Source organism: Mesoplodon densirostris, chromosome 20, assembly GCF_025265405.1.
Source record: "Mesoplodon densirostris isolate mMesDen1 chromosome 20, mMesDen1 primary haplotype, whole genome shotgun sequence".
In the NCBI taxonomy this organism is placed as follows: Eukaryota; Metazoa; Chordata; class Mammalia; order Artiodactyla; family Ziphiidae; genus Mesoplodon; species Mesoplodon densirostris.
Genome location: NC_082680.1, coordinates 29,364,625 through 29,384,106, shown reverse-complemented (window position 1 = coordinate 29,384,106; position 19,482 = coordinate 29,364,625). Strand labels below are relative to the sequence as shown.

Sequence of the window (19,482 nt, the reverse complement as noted above, 5' to 3'; positions counted from 1 at the left end):
CAGACTTCTGAGCTATTCATTGGGTTGGTTTCAAGGTAGCTAATTTGTGAAGAACAGTCACACTTAATGATTTATCTAGTGTGTTTCATCTCTAACCTTACTGTTGAATAGCCGGAATGTGTTATTAACTTCCCACACAAAGGGAAGACTTGTGGAAGAGGTGACTAACTTTCACTACAAGAAGATGTTTTTTGAGAGTCAAAAGATTTACAGCCTTCTGTAAGCATTCTGCTTTTTTCTGAGCACCACCGTTTCAGAATATCCGGCACCTTCAAGAGATTCGGATTCACTGTACTCGTCTTTTCAACCTCCTTCAAACAGAATTCCAAATGCAATCAAGAGTCATGATTTATTCTTACGTTCAAAGAAGAAGAATTTCCACAGTACAGGAATTTCCAAGCCATAGCTGGGCTTCAGTTATGCGTAATAATGTATTGCCTTTAGACCTTTGTCACACAGGCAGCAGCAAAGAGTCAGAGCTGAAGGGTGGAATGAGACTCCCTGCTTCCCTCCTGTTCGTCTCCCTGCTGCTCAGAGCAACGGCCTGCCCTCAGCTTTGCCCAGTCCAGGCTTTTTGCAGGAACTGAAATCGTGCTTTTTTCCTGGACCACTGAGGGTACTCCTCTACTGTTATCAGGCTTCAGAATCAATCTCAGTTCTATACCTTTGTTTTGTCTTTAATAGTTTCTTCCAATAGGGGTTCCCATGAGACCACTTTCAAGGAAAACAAACAAGATCTACTGCAGCCCCTTTGCTGGCGATCTTTATTCTGATGTAACTGGGTACAGCAGCCTCTCTCTCTCTCCCCCAGCTGTTCTTTTCCCCTTTCCTTGGCCCTTGACCTTACGTTGCATGTTGTCGGCTGAATTTAAGCCACAGTATCTGCTCTCCCCCGCTGCTCGGATAAACCCCCAACAGGCCCTGGATACTTAGCAGAACCAGATGCCCTCATGCTGCCCATTGTGCAGGGCTTCTCAGGGATGCCGCGTCAGCATGAACCCCAGGGCTATGACACAGATGTTGACGGCTGGAGAGTGGCCTCAGTTTTGCTCACAGGAGTATGGGTGGCAGGTCAGGAAGAGCGAGGTACAGACGGCAGATGATGCAGGCCAGCAGGCAGAGCAGATGCAGCAGGCCCTGGACGAGGCCGGAATTTCCTGTTCTCTCTGCTTAGGACATACTTGTCCCAGATAACTGCAAGAATCCTTCCCTCACGACCTGTTTTAAATAGCACACCTCCCCCTTCCCCCCTCCCCCCTCCCCCCACCTATATCCTTGGCAGCTTTGCTTTTCACCAGAGCAAGTATCGCAATCCAACATAAGTTTCACTTCTTTACTGTCTGTTCCACTCCCCCACTAGAATGTAAACCCTTAAGGACAGGATTTTTGTCATGTTCCTTCCTGTAGTCCCACATCTAGGATGATACCGGGCATATACCAAGTCTCAGTATATATTTGGGGGGTTGAAGGATGGGTTGATGCACAGATGGATGGATGGGGAATGCAGTGAATTCAGGCTGGTCAGATAAGATGCTTCAGAGACCACTGAGGCCTCAAAGGATGAGGACGGCAGGACGCACCGAGCATCCCGGAGTGGAGTGATTAGCAGAGATCCTTACACTGCATGTGGAGATGTTCTCCTACTGCCCTCACTGGAGACCACAGCCCCCCAGGCATGAAGAGTCTGGAGATGATTGGTGTGCCAACATCTGGAAGAGCGTCCCAGGGAAACGGGGTTGGGGATGGGGGAGGACTTGTCAGGGTTGCTGGAGGCAACAAATACTCTTTAGTCCATGTTCCTCCCCTTTGGGGATAAAGAGCAAGAGACTGCTTCATAGGTGCTTGCTTTTGCCAGCGAAGCAGGTTTTGTATCTAGTTAAGTGACCCAAGACCTCCTAGCCTGAAAGAATTAGGAAACCCATCCTAGAAAATGGCACGTACCTACGTGTCCCAAAGCTCTGGGGCTGTCCACCCTGGTTCGCACTCCCCTACCTGTCTACTCCGGCTCTGCCAGGGCTCCTTGGGAGCAGAAAATAAAATCAAGTCCTCTTCTTTCCTCCTGTCTCACTTCACTGCTTTGCCTCTCTTTTTCCCCCTTCTCAACCTCCTATTTTGTACCTATTCTTTAAAAAATATATATATATATATATATATATTTTTTCCCCCCTAACTTCAGACATTCAGCAGCTGTTACTGCAGGACCCAGGGGTAGAAAATGGTCTCAAATGCTGCTGCTCTGGAAACACAGAGCATTGAGTGGTGGCAGAGCACCAGCCAGCCAGCAGACAGAACCACAAGGAAGAGAGAGGGCCCAGTGCTGGCTGTATCCAAGGTCAGAAACCCAGATTGCCTGGGAATTCATCCCTAAGACCCAGTTTTATTGACGAATAAGTTTGCATACAGTAAAATTCACTCTTTTTAGTGTACAATTCTGTGAGTTTTAACAACTGCATATAGTTATATCACCATCACCCCTGCCCCTGTGAATTTAACTTCTCCCTCCTTCCCCAGCCCCTGGCAACCACTGATCTGTTTTCTGTCCTACAGTTTGTGTTGGCAACTAATTCAAAATTTTCTAAAAATAGTGTGCAGGTCAAATAAAATATCTGGGAAGTTAAACTCAGCCCACCTGCCTTCAGTTTGCTCTTCTGGTTTAGGCTATTACAGAAGACAGAGAGCTTTAACTGTGGCCCCTGCCAACGTCCCTGGCTCACGTGCTGGAAACAGGCAGACGAGAACAAGGGAACCAGTGTAAGGGGAGAGCTGAGCATCACCCTGAGATTTGTCAGGCATGAGAGGCAAATATGGGCTCTGCTTTTCAGAGAGAAACAGGAGATTTTAAAACGTGAAGAGCACACAGGCATAAAAAAGAATGAAATAATGCCATCTGCAGCTACATGGATAGACCTAAAGATTATCATACTAAGTGAAGTAAGCCAGACAGAAAGACAAATACCATACGATATCACTTATATGTGGAATCTAAAATATGACACAAATGAACTTATCTATGCAACAGAAACAGACTCACAGACATAGAGAACAGACTTGTGGTTGCCAAGGGGGAGGGGGGTGGGGGAGGGATGGAGTGGGAGTTTGGGATTAGCAGATGCGAACTATTATACAGAGAATGGATACACAACAAGGTCCTACTGTAGAGCACAGGGAACTATACTCAGTATCCTGTGATAAACCATACTGGAAAAGAATATGAAAAAGGATATATATATATGTATGTATAACTGAGTCACTTTGCTGGACAGCAGCAACTAACACAACACTGTAAATCAACCGTACATCAATTTAAAAAACAAAACAAAACGGTGAAGAGCACAGGCTGTGCGTCCTGGTTTCTTCACTTCAGAGCTCTCCGAACTTGGTCCAGCGGCACCTCTCAGCTCCCTGGGTGGTAAGGAGTGAACACGTGTGAAGAGCTCAGAGCAGCGCTCCACGCCAGCTGTTATCATCTGCTGAGGCCCCCCAGACTCATGGGATGCCTTCCATCCCCTCACTGAGCTTACACTTAGTCTTCTCTGTACAAATAAGAATAACAGGGCTTCAAAAAAAAAAAAAAAAAAGAATAACAGGGCTTCCCTGGCAGTCCAGTGGTTAAGACTCCGTGCTTCCAATGCAGGGGACGTGGGTTCGATCCCTGGATGGGGAAGTTCTGCATGCCACACAGCGCAGCCAAAAAAAAAAGAGTGATAACATAATGGCAACCAACTCAAACTGAGGAATTAAGTGCTGGATTACATAAAATGTTCTCCGGGCTTCCCTGGTGGCGCAGTGGTTAAGAATCCACCTGCCAATGCAGGCGACGCGGGTTCGAGCCCTGGTCCGGGAAGATCCCACATGCTGCGGACCAGCTAAGCCCGTGTGCCACAGCTACTGGGCCTGCGCTCTAGAGGCCATGAGCCACAACTACCGAAGCCCGCGCGCCTAGAGCCCGTGCTCTGCAACAAGAGAAGCCACCGCAGTGAGAAGCCCACGCACTGCAACGAAGAGTAGCCCCAGCTCGCCGCAACTAGAGAAAGCCCGCGCACAGCAACAAAGACCCAATGCAGCCAAAGATAAGTAAATTAAGATAAATTTATTTAAAAAAAATTCTCTGAAGGGAGGTAATCCATAATGACCTCAAGCCCAATGAGTTAAACTTGCCTTAACTTTCTGCTGCCCTCTCACAATGGCCCCTTTGGGGGAAAACACTCCACTCTTTAGATATTAAATAAGCACATATCCTATAAGCAGGATGGAAGAGCTGGAAGAAAGTCAGTACTTATTGATAATCTACAATGTGCCAGGCTCCATGCTTCCCAGTCATTTACTAAACATTCATTCAGTATCTATTAATTATCTAGCACTGTGCTAAGTGCTGGGGAATCAAGAATTTGGAAAGGATCCAAGTCCTCATGGCGTTTACAGGTCCTTACGGACAGAGCTCACAGACACGGGAAGAGGGGGGATCTACAGGTGTGCGGGCAGAGAGTCTACGGGAAAGCTCTGTTCCTTCCTCTCAGTTTCTCTGTGAATCTAAAACAGCTCTTAACACAGTCTTTTAAAAAAGGTGTGTGTGGGGAATGGGTAACAGTCTTTTTGATACTGTGATAAATGTCTGTCGGGGGGCCCAAAGGTATTGAATTCTAACTAAAGAGTAGGGGGATGGGGTGCCCAAAGGGAAGCCTTTCAGGGGGTAACGCTGTGAGCTGCCCTGAACGTGGAGGGCACCTCGGGAGCGCGCTGAGCTGGGCAAGACGAGAAGGGTGGCTGGGGGGAGTCGCGAGGGCCCAGACACTGGCTGAGAAGTCGGGGCTTGGTCCTGGGGGCTCTTGATGTATTGTTACCTGATTCAAGCCTTATAACCACCCTGAGAGGATTACACAAAGAAAAAGAAAAAGAAAACATAACGCTATTTTATAGATGAGGAAGTTCAGATTGAAGTGAGGGGCTCCCAACCATAAAGTAAGTGGTGGCAGTGGGATGGGAAGTCTGTCTGAACTTGACCTCTGTGCTTTCTGCCCTCCAGTCCACAGTTTCCCCACACGCCCCAGGTCGAAGGCCGCTGGCGATGCCCAGTACTCACCTCCTCGGGGCGGGGCCACACCAGCTCCAGGTCCCCTCCTCAACTCCTGGCCTCTGCTTCCCGGGAACCTGCGGAGGAATCTTCCCACGCCCACCCGGCTGACCTCTGACCTCTGCCTCTCTCTCCAGCCTTGACTTCCCTCCACGCCCTACAAACATTCCACAGCTGAGCACCCCTCAGATTTCCGCCCCCACCCCCGCCCGCTCCATGCTGTACCTGGAGCACCTGGCCCGCAGCCCCTCTCCCACCTGGCTGACTCCTTCCTCATCTGACTTCCCCCCAGAAGCACCCCCTTCCTCCTCCTGTGTCCTCAGGTGCTCCCTCCTCTGTACTTTGGAACCTCCTCATCTGCCCTACAGCTCCCCAGAGGGGGTCACATGGTTCGTTTTCCCCTGTAACTGTAGAGCTACACAGTGGACACTCAGCAAAGGATTGTTGAGTGAATGAGTGGGGTCCTCCCTCCCCGGCCCTGGGCCTTCCTGTCCAGCACTCTGCACGGCCTGGGCCGCATCTCTTCCCTCCCGGCCTGCGGTGCCCTCCGGTCTCCACCCTTGTGGGCTCTGCCCTCATCCAAAAGCAAAGCCAGACACAGAGGACTTCCAGAACCAGAGGGAATTCCCAGACGTCTCTGCCTACCTTCCTGCTCAGAGGGACCGTGAGAGTTAACAAGGCGCTCAGCCTGGAAAGGCTGAGGAAGAGAACCTTGGCCCAGGAGGAGGTCACCAGCACCCCACACCCATCCCAGAGTCAGTGGCAGGCTCTGACATCAGCAGCAGCCTGTGCCCCGATCCTGCAGTCTCCCCATACCACCTCCTCCCCCTCACGACGGCCATAATTCTCCCCAGGACAGCAATGGCAGGGCCTTGAACGTGATCTGCCGGCCTGTCCCACGGTAACCCCTCCCCTCCCTGACCGAGAGGCACGTGTGCACGAGGGCGCACGTGGGCCAGGACGGAGGAGAAGCCTGGGGCGGCTGGCCTGCTGCCTTCCCCCCGGGCCCCCCGACCTCTTTCCACGCCGCTGGCTCAGGCTGGAGACAAACAAGAGGCCAAGGCTCTCCCTCTGGTGCCAGCTTCCCTGTGACTCTGAGAGGGATGGAAACAAAGCCCACAGGCAGCGTTCCTAAGTCAGAGTCAGCTCCCCAGCTGCTCCCTGTAGAGAAGGAACAGGAACCTGCCCTGAGCCACCGCCGCCGGGAGCTGAGTGCTGGGAGGGCAGGGGAACCAGCCCCAGAGAACAGTCAGCAAACACACGCACACCATGACACAAATCAGGACCGAGACAACCCCTCTAGGGAGACCCACAGTAAGGGACAAGCCAGTTCCAGAAGGCTGGGTGGTTAAGGCCTCACAGCTCATGCGGGCGGCGGGCATGGGGGCCCTGGAGGGCGGGCCGGGCCGTCAGGCAGCCACTGCTCGGAGCGGAGCCCAGACAGGCGTTTCTCCGGGTCGCTGGCCGCATCCCACTGTGCCAGCATGGCCTGAAGGGGGCATGTGGGATTCACCTGCTCCCTCTGGACCCCAGGCACCGGGCTCCAGGCAGGTCCTGTCCGTTTCGTCCTTTCTAGAGTGAGGGGGACAGCAAGAGCTGGTGGGGGGCCTTCCCTCCATCTCCGTGCAGTGGTGACAGGACACGGAACTCTCTCACCTGGGGGGCAGGCCCAGGACCAGGGCCAAATTCAATGTGATTCTCTCGACCCCCAACCTTCTTGCCAGGTGAATCCGGCTCAGAAGCAACCTCAAGGTCAACCTTAAGAGGAAAAGATGTCATTGGAGACCAACGTGCAGCCTGGAATGAGATCCCCTCACTGGGCCTGGACAGGAGCGTGGGGACTGCAGAGGAGAGACTGGGCCTCTCGCGAGTCCCCGTTCAGACCACAGGGCCCCCCAAAGTGGAAACACTGGGCTGGGCACCCCAATACCCTGTCTTTTGAACCTTTCAGCTCATGCCAGGCCCTACGGCACAGCCTGGCCAGCCTAGGTTACTCAGGAAAGCATAAAGAAGGGCGTGGGGCATGGCCAGGCCCGGGCCCCCTCTCTTTGTGTCTCCGGCCCGTTCTCCCCTCTGCTCTGTGAGCTGACAGGACTCAGCCCTGAGGCGTGATCCTTGCTCCAGAACTAACCCCTGAGACGGGAACTGACCCTAAACAGGGCTTTGGTAAAGGCTGTTGATAGAAATGGATGCATCAATAATTGAGCAGCTGAACACACAAAGTGTCGGGGGGCTGCAGGAGGAGCCATGAAAAGACGGACTGAAGGTTGTCGTCCCAGACCTGCCGCCGACCAGCTGTGTGACCTTGAACAGCTCATTTCCACCGTCAGTTGAAACGCACAACGTGAGAGCTATGACTTTTCAGTTTCTTTTGGAGACTTAACGAGGACTGTAGCCCAGGAGCCAGCCTCACAGCTCTGAGGAACTGCTCGGAAGCATGTGTGAGTTAGGTGAAGAGGGTACGCGCAACCAAGCACATGTCTCAGGAGAAGGCTGCTGCTAGTCACGAGGAACAGGTATCTCCTTTAATGATTTTAGTGCTTTTTTAAGTAAGGGAAGATGCAAGAGTCCGGGTTCACAAAAGTTTTCTCCTGAAAATCTCTAACTATCTGAGGGCCAGTTCTGCCAGTTTTCCCAGAGCACAGAGTGCCTCATCCTGATCTTCGCCCTGAAGTCCTTTTAGGGGTAACTATAGGTCAGCGACTGCAGGGGCTGTAGAACTGGATGGTGGGCAACATTCCTCAGTTGGCAGTACCCTCCCCTTGGTCGTAGTACATTCCTCAGTTGGCAGTACCCTCCCCTTGGTCGTAGTTTTGACCAAGGTTTAGGAGGCATCTCATGACCAGTTTGTCCCATGGCGCTAGGAAGGCTCATTCTTAGGTCTGGTGAAGATTTCGCTGACATAGGCCACTCAATGTGCTGTTACTGAACTAGGCCCATAACAGTCTTACTCGTCTGTTATAGTTTCCCTCTTACTGGAAACTACAGGAATCGTTTCCCTCTTACTGCTTCTTCCCATATCTAGGGTTACACTATTACAATCATTGATCTTATGTAGAACTATTTATTTGGTTAATCAAGTCGCCTAGTTGTCATTATTTTCATTGGAGGGTCCTTCTATATAGGTTGGACAAAGTCCTTTAAATGATATATTTTCTAGTATATGTAATCTTGTTACAGGTCATGGGGCATCTGATCTTCATCCAAGGATTACTGTGATAAGCTCCAGAAACACACTTACAATGTCCTTTTTTTTTTTTTTTTTTCTGTGGTACACGGGCCTCTCACTGTTGTGGCCTCTCCCGTTGTGGAGCACAGGCTCCGGACGCGCAGGCCCAGCGGCCATGGCTCACGGGCCCAGCCGCTCCGCAGCATGGGGGATCCTCCCGGACCGGGGCACGAACCCGTGTCCCCTGCATTGGCAGGCGGACTCTCAACCACTGCGCCACCAGGGAAGCCCACAATGTCCTTTTAATAATTCAATTAAACTTCACAATAATGTAACAAGGAGCCAACAAAAGAAGTGAGCCTTGGGCAGTAAGTACAAACTTGGAAGACAACTGACAACATTAGAACTTAATATGCACTAGAACTTTTTTTTTCTCTAAAACCACCTTCATTTCTACCAAATATAGCCCAATTAAGACTAATTTGTTTGCAAAATAAACTTGGCCTGATTATTTACATAAGTGTAATTGATTATATAGGCTCTTTTAAATTGTTTTTCCTGGAACTTTTCATAAGGAATTACAGATTGAACTTTTAAAAGGCCTCTCAAGTTGAGCCAGGAAAGCCATGCCAAGGGCTTGCCATTAGATTCCGCCACAATAACTATAGATTTGGGTGAATTCCTCTCTTCTCAAGGTCTCCAAAATACCTTGACATTCTTGCACCTGCCAGGAGCTGACCTTCCTTATTCACCTGGTAAGGCTACTGAGAACCTGAAAGTCTCCACTTTCTGGAGAGATCAAGTAGAAAGAAAAGATAAATGTTTCAGTTCTGCTTACAAAGGTCGAATTTACCAAGCTGCTGTAAGTCATAATTAGCTTAAGGTTTCCTTATATCTAGAAAACAAAGATTAAAAGCCAGTAATATTTCTAACAAAAAGTCATAAAAATTATAACCATATTCATCAGTTATCAGTCATATATAACTAATCTTTTTTTTAAAATAAATTTATTTATTTATTTATTTATTTTTGGCTGCGTTGGGTCTTCGTTGCTGCGCGCGGGCTTTCTCTCGTTGTGGCGAGTGGGGGCTACTCTTCGTTGTGGTGTGCAGGCTTCTCGTTGAGGTGGCTTCTCTTGTTGCGGAGCACGGGCTCTAGGCATGTGGGCTTCAGTAGTTGTGACACGCAGGCTCAGTAGTTGTGGCACATGGGCTTAGTTGCTCCACAGCATGTAGGATCTTCCCGGACCAGGGCTCAAACCCGTGTCCCCTGAATTGGCAGGCAGATTCTTAACCACTGCGCCACCAGGGAAGCCCTGTAACTAATCCTTGATCTTGATCCTTTAACAGTTTTTTTTTTTTTTTTTTGCGTTACGCGGGCCTCTCACTCTTGTGGCCTCTCCCGTCGCGGAGCACAGGCTCTGGACACGCAGGCTCAGCGGCCATGGCTCACGGGCCCAGCCGCTCTGCGGCATGTGGGATCTTCCCGGACCGGGGCACGAACCCGTGTCCCCCGCATCGGCAGGCGGACTCGCAACCACTGCGCCACCAGGGAAGCCCTGTAACTAATCCTTGATCTTGATCCTTTAACAGTTTTATTAAGCCATCAGGGTTTCCACTAGAATTCTTTAATTTCTTACCCAGTTCAGTGGTTAGTTCCCAATTAAGTACTTGTAAGATAAGTTCTGTATGTATTTTACATCAATCTAGCTGGGGTGTTAGTCAGAGGTTGGCTTTCTGACAGCCCTTAGTTGGTCTAATTGAGGAAAGACATTTGGCCAGCCTCACACCTAGTCACTCAGTCCAGACCATTTAGTGTCTTTCTGGAGGCAGAACTGGGGGGGGGGGGCACTCCCCCAGTATCTTTCAACTGGGCGTCAGGTACCTGTTATACACCACCAAATAAAACTCTGGATTATCAACCAATAACTGGGAGATCTGAGAACCAGGAGAAACTCACCCAAATTCGTCTGGACTCGCTGAGGAGGTGGACGGGAATAAAAGGCCCTTGCTGCTACCAAGGTTCTGAATCCTCACAGTGTTCAGACGGAGGAAAGAAGTTAGCTCTGTGCTCCTTCACGGTCAGCAAAACTGTTGACTGAAAAAAAACGTACAAGAGCTGTGAGTTTCAGTTCTATTGGGGGACTTACTGAGGACTATAGCCTGGGAAACAGCCTCTCAGATAGCTCTGAGGAACTGCTCTAAAGAGGGAGAGGTACGGGGGACGCTGGCTTACGTGTGATTTAGGGGAACAGTACCTGCACTCAAGCACACTTTTTGGTAGAAGGTTGCTCCTGGTCACAAGCAACGGATTTCTCCGTTCATGACTTTAGTGCTTTTCTAAGTATGAGAAGATGTAAGAAACCAGATTCATAAAAAATTTCTAAAACATTATAATATTGATAACTGTCTAAGGGCTCACTTTGCCTGTTTTCCCAGGGCACAGTGTGCCTCATCCTGATCGTCTTCCTGAATTCCTTTCAGGGTGTCCTGTAGGTCAGCAACCGCAGGGGCGATGACTTGATTCTTGTAGAACCGGGTGGGAGCGCCGTTCCTCCCGAGACTTCAGGCCCCTCATCCTGGGGCTGGGTGGCCTCTGCCAGCTCTGCCTGTACCCTATCAGAAGCCCTGGGTGCTCTCCCAGGGCAGAGCTTCTCAAAGCCTAGTGTACAGTTCACAGAATACCTTCATGGCAATCACCTGGGAAATTTTTTTTTTAAATACAGGTTTCAGAGCCTCAATTCTAGACTCGTTAAATCTGGAATTTCTGAGCATGAGGGTTACAAAGCTGCATTTTAAACAGCTTGCTACTTGAGAACCCCTGTCACATGTGCATACTTTTTTTCTAAATTGCCTTGACCTCTGCTGCTCCTTTTTTTCTCTCCCCTCCATCCAGCCCCGTCAGGCACCAGCCTCCCAAGCCCTTTCCCCACCCCCGCCCGCACTCCCCGCAAATGGCCAAAGGCTCCTTGTGAGGCAATCCCTCTATCCTTGGTGCCTTCCTTTACACGATGAGTGATGGCTTTTTTATCTCCTGATGATGAAACACAGCCTTCAGCTGGAGGCATTTAAGGCGCAGGACGCAGGGTCCGGCCGCGGCTGCAGGACCCAGAGGCCAACCCTGACGGCCCAGGAGGAGCGGAGCCAAGGGCAGCACCACCAGCCTCCACGCCTGCCCCCACCGCCAGGGAACCATGCTCCTTGCCACGTTTAAGCTGTGCGCCGGGAGCTCCTACAGACACGTGCGCAACATGAAGGGTGAGCTCCTGGGGCCCCCCTGTCCGGCCGACCAAGAGCCTGCAGGCAATGTCTAGTGGGCAAAGTGTGGGCTTGGGGGGGGGCAGGGGACAGGCCACTCAGGTCCCAGGGGTGCCGCTCACTGGGGGAGCCTTGCAAGCCTTCCCCCTCCCGTACCTCAGTGTCCCCCGTGCTGAAGAACAGAGCCGGATACGTAGGTTCCTGGGTGCCTTGCAGACTCTGTCATCCCCGGCCTCCCCTCCAGGGCTCCGAGCTGTCTTGGCTTCTTCCTGACTCTGCCTTTCTCTAGGATGGGTACCAAGGGTGCCAGGGAAGTCCGAGCCGCAGTGGCAGAGGCAGGAGTCAGCCTGGACTCCAGGAAGCTGTGTTGACAAGCCTGAGGCAGGGAAGGCGGGAGACGGGGGGCGAAGGACAAGAAAGGGGAGTAAGACAGCCGAGGAGCACACAGAGAGGGAAGGTGGGTGAGGTGGGGAGTCTCGCTGTCATCGGTTAGGAGAACGAAACCAGGGCCACTGGAGTCAGTCCCCTGCTGTCGCTGAAGGGACCACAGACAAACCTAAGCAAGTCCTTTCTAATTTCAATGGGTTCAGGTGGCCACTGTTTAGATGGAAGCCGCACTTGGAAGACCTGTACCTGGCGTGGGGCTGTTCTCTCTAGATCAGCGGGAACCCCCGGGCACATGGAGCAGTTACTCACACAGAGGCCACACAGACCTCAGGGGACGGGTGTCTGTAATTCCCCTTCTGTAGCAGGATAGGTTGTTCAAAGCTTCTCTCCCTTTCAAGAAGGAAACTTCTGGCAAGCTTGAGTGGGGCCCCTGCCTCCAGGCCCGGCCAGCCCAGGAGGCAGGCAGGTTTCTGGGCCCTGGAGGTATTCCTGATCAAGTCACTTTCTGCCCCAGGCCAGCTTCCTCCTCTGTGACGAGACGAAGGGGTAGAACATTCTCTAAGGGGCTTATCTGCTCCTAAGTGACAGTTTCCCTCCCTTCCCTGCAGGGCTGAGGCACCAGGCTGTGCTGGCCATCGGCCAGGAGCTGAACCGGAGGGCCCCGGGGGGCCCGACCCCAGCTGCCTGGATTAACCAGGTTCGGCGTCGCGGCTCTCTGCTTGGTAAGTGCTGAGGCTTCTGGGGCTTCTACCAGCGGCGGGGGGCTCCGGAGGGGGTGCAAACGATGTGCATGTGGCTCTGATCCCTTCCCCCACATCCCCCAGGCATCCTCACTCACTTTGATGGGAATGTTGTTGTTCATGGCTAGACCCCCTCCCTGTCCCCCGTGTCTAACTTAACCTGCAGGCTGGACCATATGGCTTTGGTCTGGGCTCTTCAGAGATGAAAGGGGTGAAAGCTCGTGGGAGGCTAGGAAGCTGAGTCTCTCCGTGGCTTTATGTCCAGGTTCTCAGCTGGAAGACACTCTCTACAGCGACCGAGAACTGGCCTATATCCAGCAGGGAGAGGAGGCCATGCAGAGGGCCCTGGGCGTCCTCAGTGACCAGGAGGGCTGGAAGAAGGAGAGCCAGCAGGTAAGGGCGGGTGCGGAGGAACCCACAGCTCCTTTCTCTTCGCGGGCCGTGCTCAAGGCCAGCTGGGCTCTGTTCCTCTCAGAAGTCCAGCCTTGTGCAACAGGCACTGGGCAGCAAGCAGTTTTGAGAATTCTCCTTTCCCAAGAATATATCCCCAGATACCCCTCTCCCCCCAACAAAGATTTCCTGGAGACTCACATTTGAGAAACGTTGTTCCTGTATCCCTAGCTCCCCTCCAAATGCACCGTACACCCATTCAGACCATGCAAAACGGGGACTCCAGGGGCAGGAGAGGCCTCATCCCCCTGGGTCAGAAGTTCCAGTGCTGAAGCACAGTGTCTGTGCTGTTAGCCCGCCTATGGCTGACCTCGCAGGGGTGACCTGGGCTCACGCGCAACAGGGCTGGACTGGGATACGGGTGGCCCAAGGCCCTCTGGGGCGTTCTGCTCCTGGGCACTGCCCCTTCACTGGGAGCTGGGAACAAGGCTGCGTTAGAGGCCAACGGCTCTACCGAGACTTTGGCGGCTTTATCTTCACCAGAAGCTCACGTGCCGCCCATTGGCCAAAGTTCAGGTGAGATGTTTCCAAGTTCTCAGAGTGAACAGACTACAAGTTTGTGAGTTGGGAAATCTGGGATCTAGGCCCAGCAATGCTCTTCGCTAAGGGTCCTGGGGCATCTCACTGACCTTCTCTGGCCCTACATTCCTCTGGTGTAAAATGAGGGATTGGACTTTTTAAAAAACCTATATGTGAAATTAGCTGGTTGTAAACCACCTTCCCTGCTCCCAGGTGCGTCTCTCTCAGGATCTTTGAGCTTCTGAAGTCAAGTAAGGGCCTTCTCCGGTGGCCCTTACTCACACCCATCAACATTTACACGCAAGAAAAAAGGGCCCAGGGAACAGGCAGGTTACCTCCCCAGTCCTCAGCAGGTGTACGAGGCAGGCGGCAGGAAAGATGACCTCCTCCACCTTAATCAGAGATGGTTCCACGCTTACTCAGGCTTAGCCTAGAGTTCCCCTGGCTGTTCCCCTCCTGCCTTGCCTGGCACTGTCTACGTGTCCTAGGCCGGGAATACTTTTTTCTAACCTTTCCCTTGGGGCTCCTCTCTTCCCTGCCGATAGGCGAATGGGGACGAAGTGTTGAGTAAAGTGATCCCAGACGTGGGCAAGGTGTTCCGGCTGGAGGTGGTAGTGGACCAGCCCATGGAGAGGCTTTACGAAGAGCTCGTGGAGCACATGGAGGCCATGGGCGAGTGGAACCCGAATGTCAAGGAGATCAAGGTGGGGAGGCCCAGGCGGAAGGATGGCCACAGCAGTCGGGAGGGGGCTGTGAGCTGCGGTGTGCCTCGGCCCCCCACCTGGCTGAGTAGTGACTCTGGTTCTCTGTGGCCTGGCAGGTCCTGCAGAAGATTGGAAAAGACACAGTCATCACTCACGAGTTGGCCGCAGAGGCGGCAGGAAACCTTGTGGGGCCCCGAGACTTCGTGAGTGTGCGCTGTACCAAGCGCCGGGGCTCCATGTGTGTGCTGGCTGGCATGGCCACACACTACGGGGAGATGCCCGAGCAGAAGGGCGTCATCAGGTAACACGGGCAGCAGCCTCAGAAGCTCCCTTTTTTAACACAGGCTGGGGCCATGCACCTGCCAAGTGTGTGATGCATCCCCAGCTCTAAGAAACCAATCCTTGGTTCCTACCCTCAGCTTCCTTTCAGAGGAAGTCTCATTTTCCATCGCAGGGTGGGGAAGACAAGACTGGCCACACTTACATAACCAGTTTGTCCTGACCCTCCCAGCAAGTTTAAGAACCTTAGTAATTTTCTAAAACAAGAAGTAGGGCTGATGGGACAAAGTGAGAGAGTGGCATGGACATATATACACTACCAAATGTAAAATATAAAGCTAGTGGGAAGCAGCCGCATAGCACAGGGAGATCAGCTCGGTGCTTTGTGACCACCTAGAAGGGTGGGATACGGAGTGGGGGAGGGAGACACAAGAGGGAGGGGATATGGGGATATAAGTATACATATAGCTGATTCACTTTGTGATACAGCAGAAACTAACACAACAATGTAAGGCAATTATACTCCAATAAAGATGTTTAAAAAAAGAAAAAAAGAAGTGGGGCTGAGGTTTAGCTGGTATGCTCAGGTCCCACTGTAATGTTGATTAAAACAGAACCCGCACCACTTAGAACAGTTGCTACCCGAGTTTCCCAGGGGCCCAAGGCACCACCCTGGACCCTTGCTTGACCTCCCCGTCATCCAGCGACTAAAAGGCACCACAGGAGGCCTCCAGGCTTCAGCTCCAGCTCCAATCAGCATTTGTTCTGATGAGCTGGTAACCGTGCCAACTGTTAAATGTCACCCTTGGCAAAGGACACTTCTCTGATGAGATCTGGGAAAACTAGTCAGCGTTCGAGAAGTTGGCTTTGTCCCCCTGACCTGACGTGTCTTCACCCGGCAGAGCTGAGCACGGCCCCACCTGCATGGTGCTCCATCCCCTGGCTGGAAGCCCCTCAAAGACCAAGCTCACCTGGCTGCTCAACATTGACCTCAAGGTAAGGGGCGGAGGAGGGGTGCTCGGGACAGGCGGTGGTGAGCAAAGTAGGCTCTTACTGCTCCCACATCATCCCGCACACAACTGCAAAGAGCCTCCATTTTGAGGGAACTGGACCGCTGCAGAGGGGACACTGGAGTGATGGCCTAACTGCTATTCCATCATGTCAGAAGCCTGCACTCGCTCCCTCTTACTTCTCGTATCAAATTTCAATGCTGTAGTTATTATTAGAAAGAAGGAAACTTAGGCCTAAGAAGGTATGGTAGCTAGCTCAGGGTCACACCGCTGGGCAGACAGGGCTGAAATCTGCCTGGACAGCAAAGCCAGCGCTTCTGACACGGTCACGACAGCAGGGCAGTACAGCAGTCCTCCGGCCCCTGACCCTGATCAACTGAACGGGGGCACGTACCAACGAAGCTAGGAGGCCAAGCCTAGGCAACCCACCAGGTGTGTGATCGGGCACGGCAGTGTCTAGAGTGGAAGGTCACCCACAAGATGGCCAAACTCTTCTAACTTCAACTCTAGGGATGGCTGCCAAAGACTATCATCAACCAGGTCCTCTCGCAGACCCAGGTGGAGTTTGCCAACCACCTGCGCAAGCGCCTGGAGTCCCGCCCCGCTCTTGAAGCCAGGTGTTGAAGACCAGCCTGCTGCTACCAACGGCTCCCAGCTGAGCGCACCTGCAGGCTCACGAGGAGGTCTCTGCTGGAAGCCTACAAGTCTGTTAAAGATCTTCATCCAGGGACAGTGGGATGGGATGGTGGTGCGTGTCCAGTATGATACTAGAACTCAGATGGGTAACATTTTAGTACCAAGAAAGTGGGGACAAGGCTCTTTTAACTTCATTCACTGATGAGCTGTAAAATGAAGCACAGGGGTCCCAAAATATTTGTAAAACTTTTTTTCTGGGTCCTTACTTGTCTACCTAGAAACATCTTTATAATGCTACCAGTTAACGAACGCAGGGTGCACAGGGTGCAAAATACAAGGATTAGGACCGCATGCTTGATGAGCTCAAGAGCTCCATTCCCTGTGGGCAATGTGTGCAGACAGAGCAGGTCTTACACAGGGCCTCCTGAAACCCTCTTCTCCTCCACCAAGGTGGTAGAGAACTGCGCCAAAGAACAAGCAGCTCCCACAGCGGACACCGTCCAGAACTCTAGTTCAAGTTAATGAAAAAATACAAAACTAATGATCAGACTGATTCCCCTACTTCTTCCATGAGCAATAGTCAGAATAAAGAATCGTAACTAACACAAAAACTTTAGTCTGTACCTGTTTTAAAATTCTACTCTTAAAATCCATGCTAGTAAATTGCAACTTCCTACTAAAGGAGTCATGGATGAAGACTGTAATTAGTTAAACTAAGTCCCCGACCTCACTCAAAGGAAAAACGCCAGGGGACTTAGGTCATTCAATTATGTACGACCTGTTACCAGAATCTTTCATAAAAATTTAATTTACACGATAAGCACAAGACTAAATCAGTTCTTAAAAGAACTCTATAGCTGGTAGCTGATTAACGGGCATTGGAAGATGAAGATTATAACTGAAGATTTTTATTTACCTAATTAAAAGGATAGAACCAAAGGCGAGTGACAGAATGGTATTACTAAGATAAAATCAAACAAAAGCAAATTTTCTTACTTTCCCATTAGTGACTGTTTAGACCTAAAAAGGGAGCTGAATCTTTAGTTTGGAGTCTATTACATTTCCTCTTAGCTTGACTCGGGGCTGCCAATTTCTCTGCTTTAACAGGTCAATGTTTGACTATTTTGGAGGAGATGGCTGGAAGAAGGGGTGATAGGGTGACAGCAAAATCCCTTTCCAAGATTCAGAGAATTGGTGCTTAAAAAATGCAAGTTGAGATGGGGTTATTTGGCTAAAATGTGTAAGCAGGATGAAAACCTAACCATTATCACTTGAAGCTTTTCCATTCCAGTGCTAACAGCATTGATGATTTACACCATTTGGAATTAGAGTTCTAGCTTATTTATTAAACAAATAAGCAGTCGCAGGAATGCTGTTATAATTTATTGAGGTATTGAGAATTTACAACTGATAGAGATATTTATTAATATTTATTCTGATTGTTTCTTAGTAGTCTATTTTTGGCATAGATGAAATTATGTTTATCCAGCCAGGAGCTTCAGAGTGAGATGGGATAATTGTAGAAGTGTTTCTAGAACAGAATTATCATCCACTCCCAGCTAAGAGAAAGGGTTACTTGTTGAAAGATGCGTAGAGCAACATATGCTCCGGTTTCAAGAGAACAGGCTGACAGTAAAGAAATGGGCTTTCAACACACACCACGGTTTTGAGTTTGATTATAATTTGCCTTTTTCAAACTATGCAACTGTGTCTTTGAGGTATGTGGGGAGGTATTTTCTCACTTGTTTAATTTTACACTGGAATAAAATGAATTGTCAGTGATCATCTGCTTACAGAAACCATTTTATATAGGACTATAAGAAGAGTGGGTATTCTTTGAGCCCTTCAAATGAATCTAATCAAAACACACACAAAGAATATGCAGTATAAACAAGCAAAAAACATTATTTCTGTAACCTCCGATTTATGAAAGCGAAATGCACAAAACCCTAATTTGATCGTTTAAATGGAGAGTGGGTGCGTAACTTACATGTGTGGTAATTCATGCTACAAAGAATTCATCTCCAGCTTCCTCTAGATAACACCATCCTCGTTTACTTAGAGTTCTTCAAACCCTGATGATCCAGAAGCTTTATAACCAAGTCTGCTCCATAACACCACGAATGAATAGACCTCAGCCTGATTCTGTTGGGTTTCCTGTTAAGAGAGGTGGAATGACCGAAACAAAGACCCTGGGTCTGGGTGATTCATTAGGAGACAAATACATTAGTCAAAGCTTCTGTGTTAAGATACCAACAGTCACTTGAAATTTGGGAAATTAAACAGGCATAATATATGGGGATCCTTGGCAGCATATTACCGGACTCTTGGTGAACCACTCTATGAACCTAGGTAGGAAGTTACACGCAGGGAACTCTGGAGCAATCCTGGGAGGACTGCATTGCGACTGATTAAAAGGGGGACAGGGAAGCACTTAGGGACCCCCGGGGAAGGCTCATTCTTACATTCCAGTTTTTAGTCTTCTGAAAACTGTCCTTTAATCATCAGGTATTACAAAGGAAGATAAGCAAGGCAGGAAGATAACCTGCAGAGATCAACACACAAGTTCAACGGGAAGAGCTGGAGGGAGACCATTTACCCTTTTAAGTTCCTGTTCACCTTTTAAAAATATATATATTTATTTAGGACTTCCCTGGTGGCGCAGTGGTTAAGAATCCGCCAGCCAATGCAGGGGACACGGGTTCGAGCCCTGGTCCAGGAAGATCCCACATGCCACGGAGCAACTAAGCCCGTGTGCCACAACTACTGAGCCTGCACTCTAGAACCCGCGAGCCACAACTACTGAAGCCCACGCACCTAGAGCCTGTGCTCCGAAACAAGAGAAGCCACCACAATGAGAAGCCCATGCACTGCAATGAAGAGTAGCCCCCGCTCACTGCAACTAGAGAAAGCCCATGTGCAGCAACGAAGAACCCAATGCAGCCAAAAATAAATAAATAAATTTATTTATTTTAAAATATTTATTTATTTATTTGGCTGTGCCAGGTCTTAGCTGTGGCACGTGGGATCTTTAGTTGCGGCATGTGGGATCTAGTTCCCTGACTAGGGATCGAACCTGGGCCTCCTGCATTGGAAGCGCGGAGCCTTAGCCATTGGACCCCCAGGGAAGTGCCCCCTGTTCACCTTCTTGAGAGTCGGGTTTCACAGGATAAGAGGGGGTGGTCAAATTGGCTGGAGGGAACAAAGCAACGGGGGAGGGTGGAGATAGAAACCTGTCTCTCCTCCAAGGCTGGCTCCCC

At 50.5% G+C, this 19,482-nt stretch overlaps 1 protein-coding gene across 2 annotated transcripts; it reads left to right on the top strand.

Moving 5' to 3' along the window:
* The first annotated feature begins 11,332 nt into the window (after positions 1 to 11,332).
* Positions 11,333 to 18,812, top strand: STAR (steroidogenic acute regulatory protein). Of its 2 annotated transcripts, none has more exons than XM_060085763.1 (7): positions 11,333 to 11,497; positions 12,493 to 12,606; positions 12,890 to 13,017; positions 14,139 to 14,297; positions 14,414 to 14,598; positions 15,479 to 15,572; positions 18,731 to 18,812. In XM_060085763.1, the coding sequence occupies exons 1-7, from the start codon at positions 11,434 to 11,436 to the stop codon at positions 18,764 to 18,766; spliced, it is 780 nt and encodes a 259-aa protein (XP_059941746.1). In that variant the 5' UTR covers positions 11,333 to 11,433; the 3' UTR covers positions 18,767 to 18,812. The 2 variants fall into 2 exon arrangements, with proteins under 2 accessions (XP_059941746.1, XP_059941745.1); XM_060085762.1 differs by lacking the exon at positions 18,731 to 18,812 and adding an exon at positions 16,097 to 17,527.
* The last annotated feature ends 670 nt before the right edge of the window (positions 18,813 to 19,482 follow it).

Excerpts from the sequence above, each read along its gene's own strand:
- STAR (XM_060085762.1), top strand. The coding sequence starts at position 11,434 with ATGCTCCTTGCCACGTTTAAGCTGTGCGCCGGGAGCTCCTACAGACAC. Across the intron at positions 11,498-12,492 it reads ACACGTGCGCAACATGAAGG|GGCTGAGGCACCAGGCTGTG; the intron begins GTGAGCTCCTGG and ends CCTTCCCTGCAG. Across the intron at positions 15,573-16,096 it reads TGCTCAACATTGACCTCAAG|GGATGGCTGCCAAAGACTAT; the intron begins GTAAGGGGCGGA and ends CTTCAACTCTAG.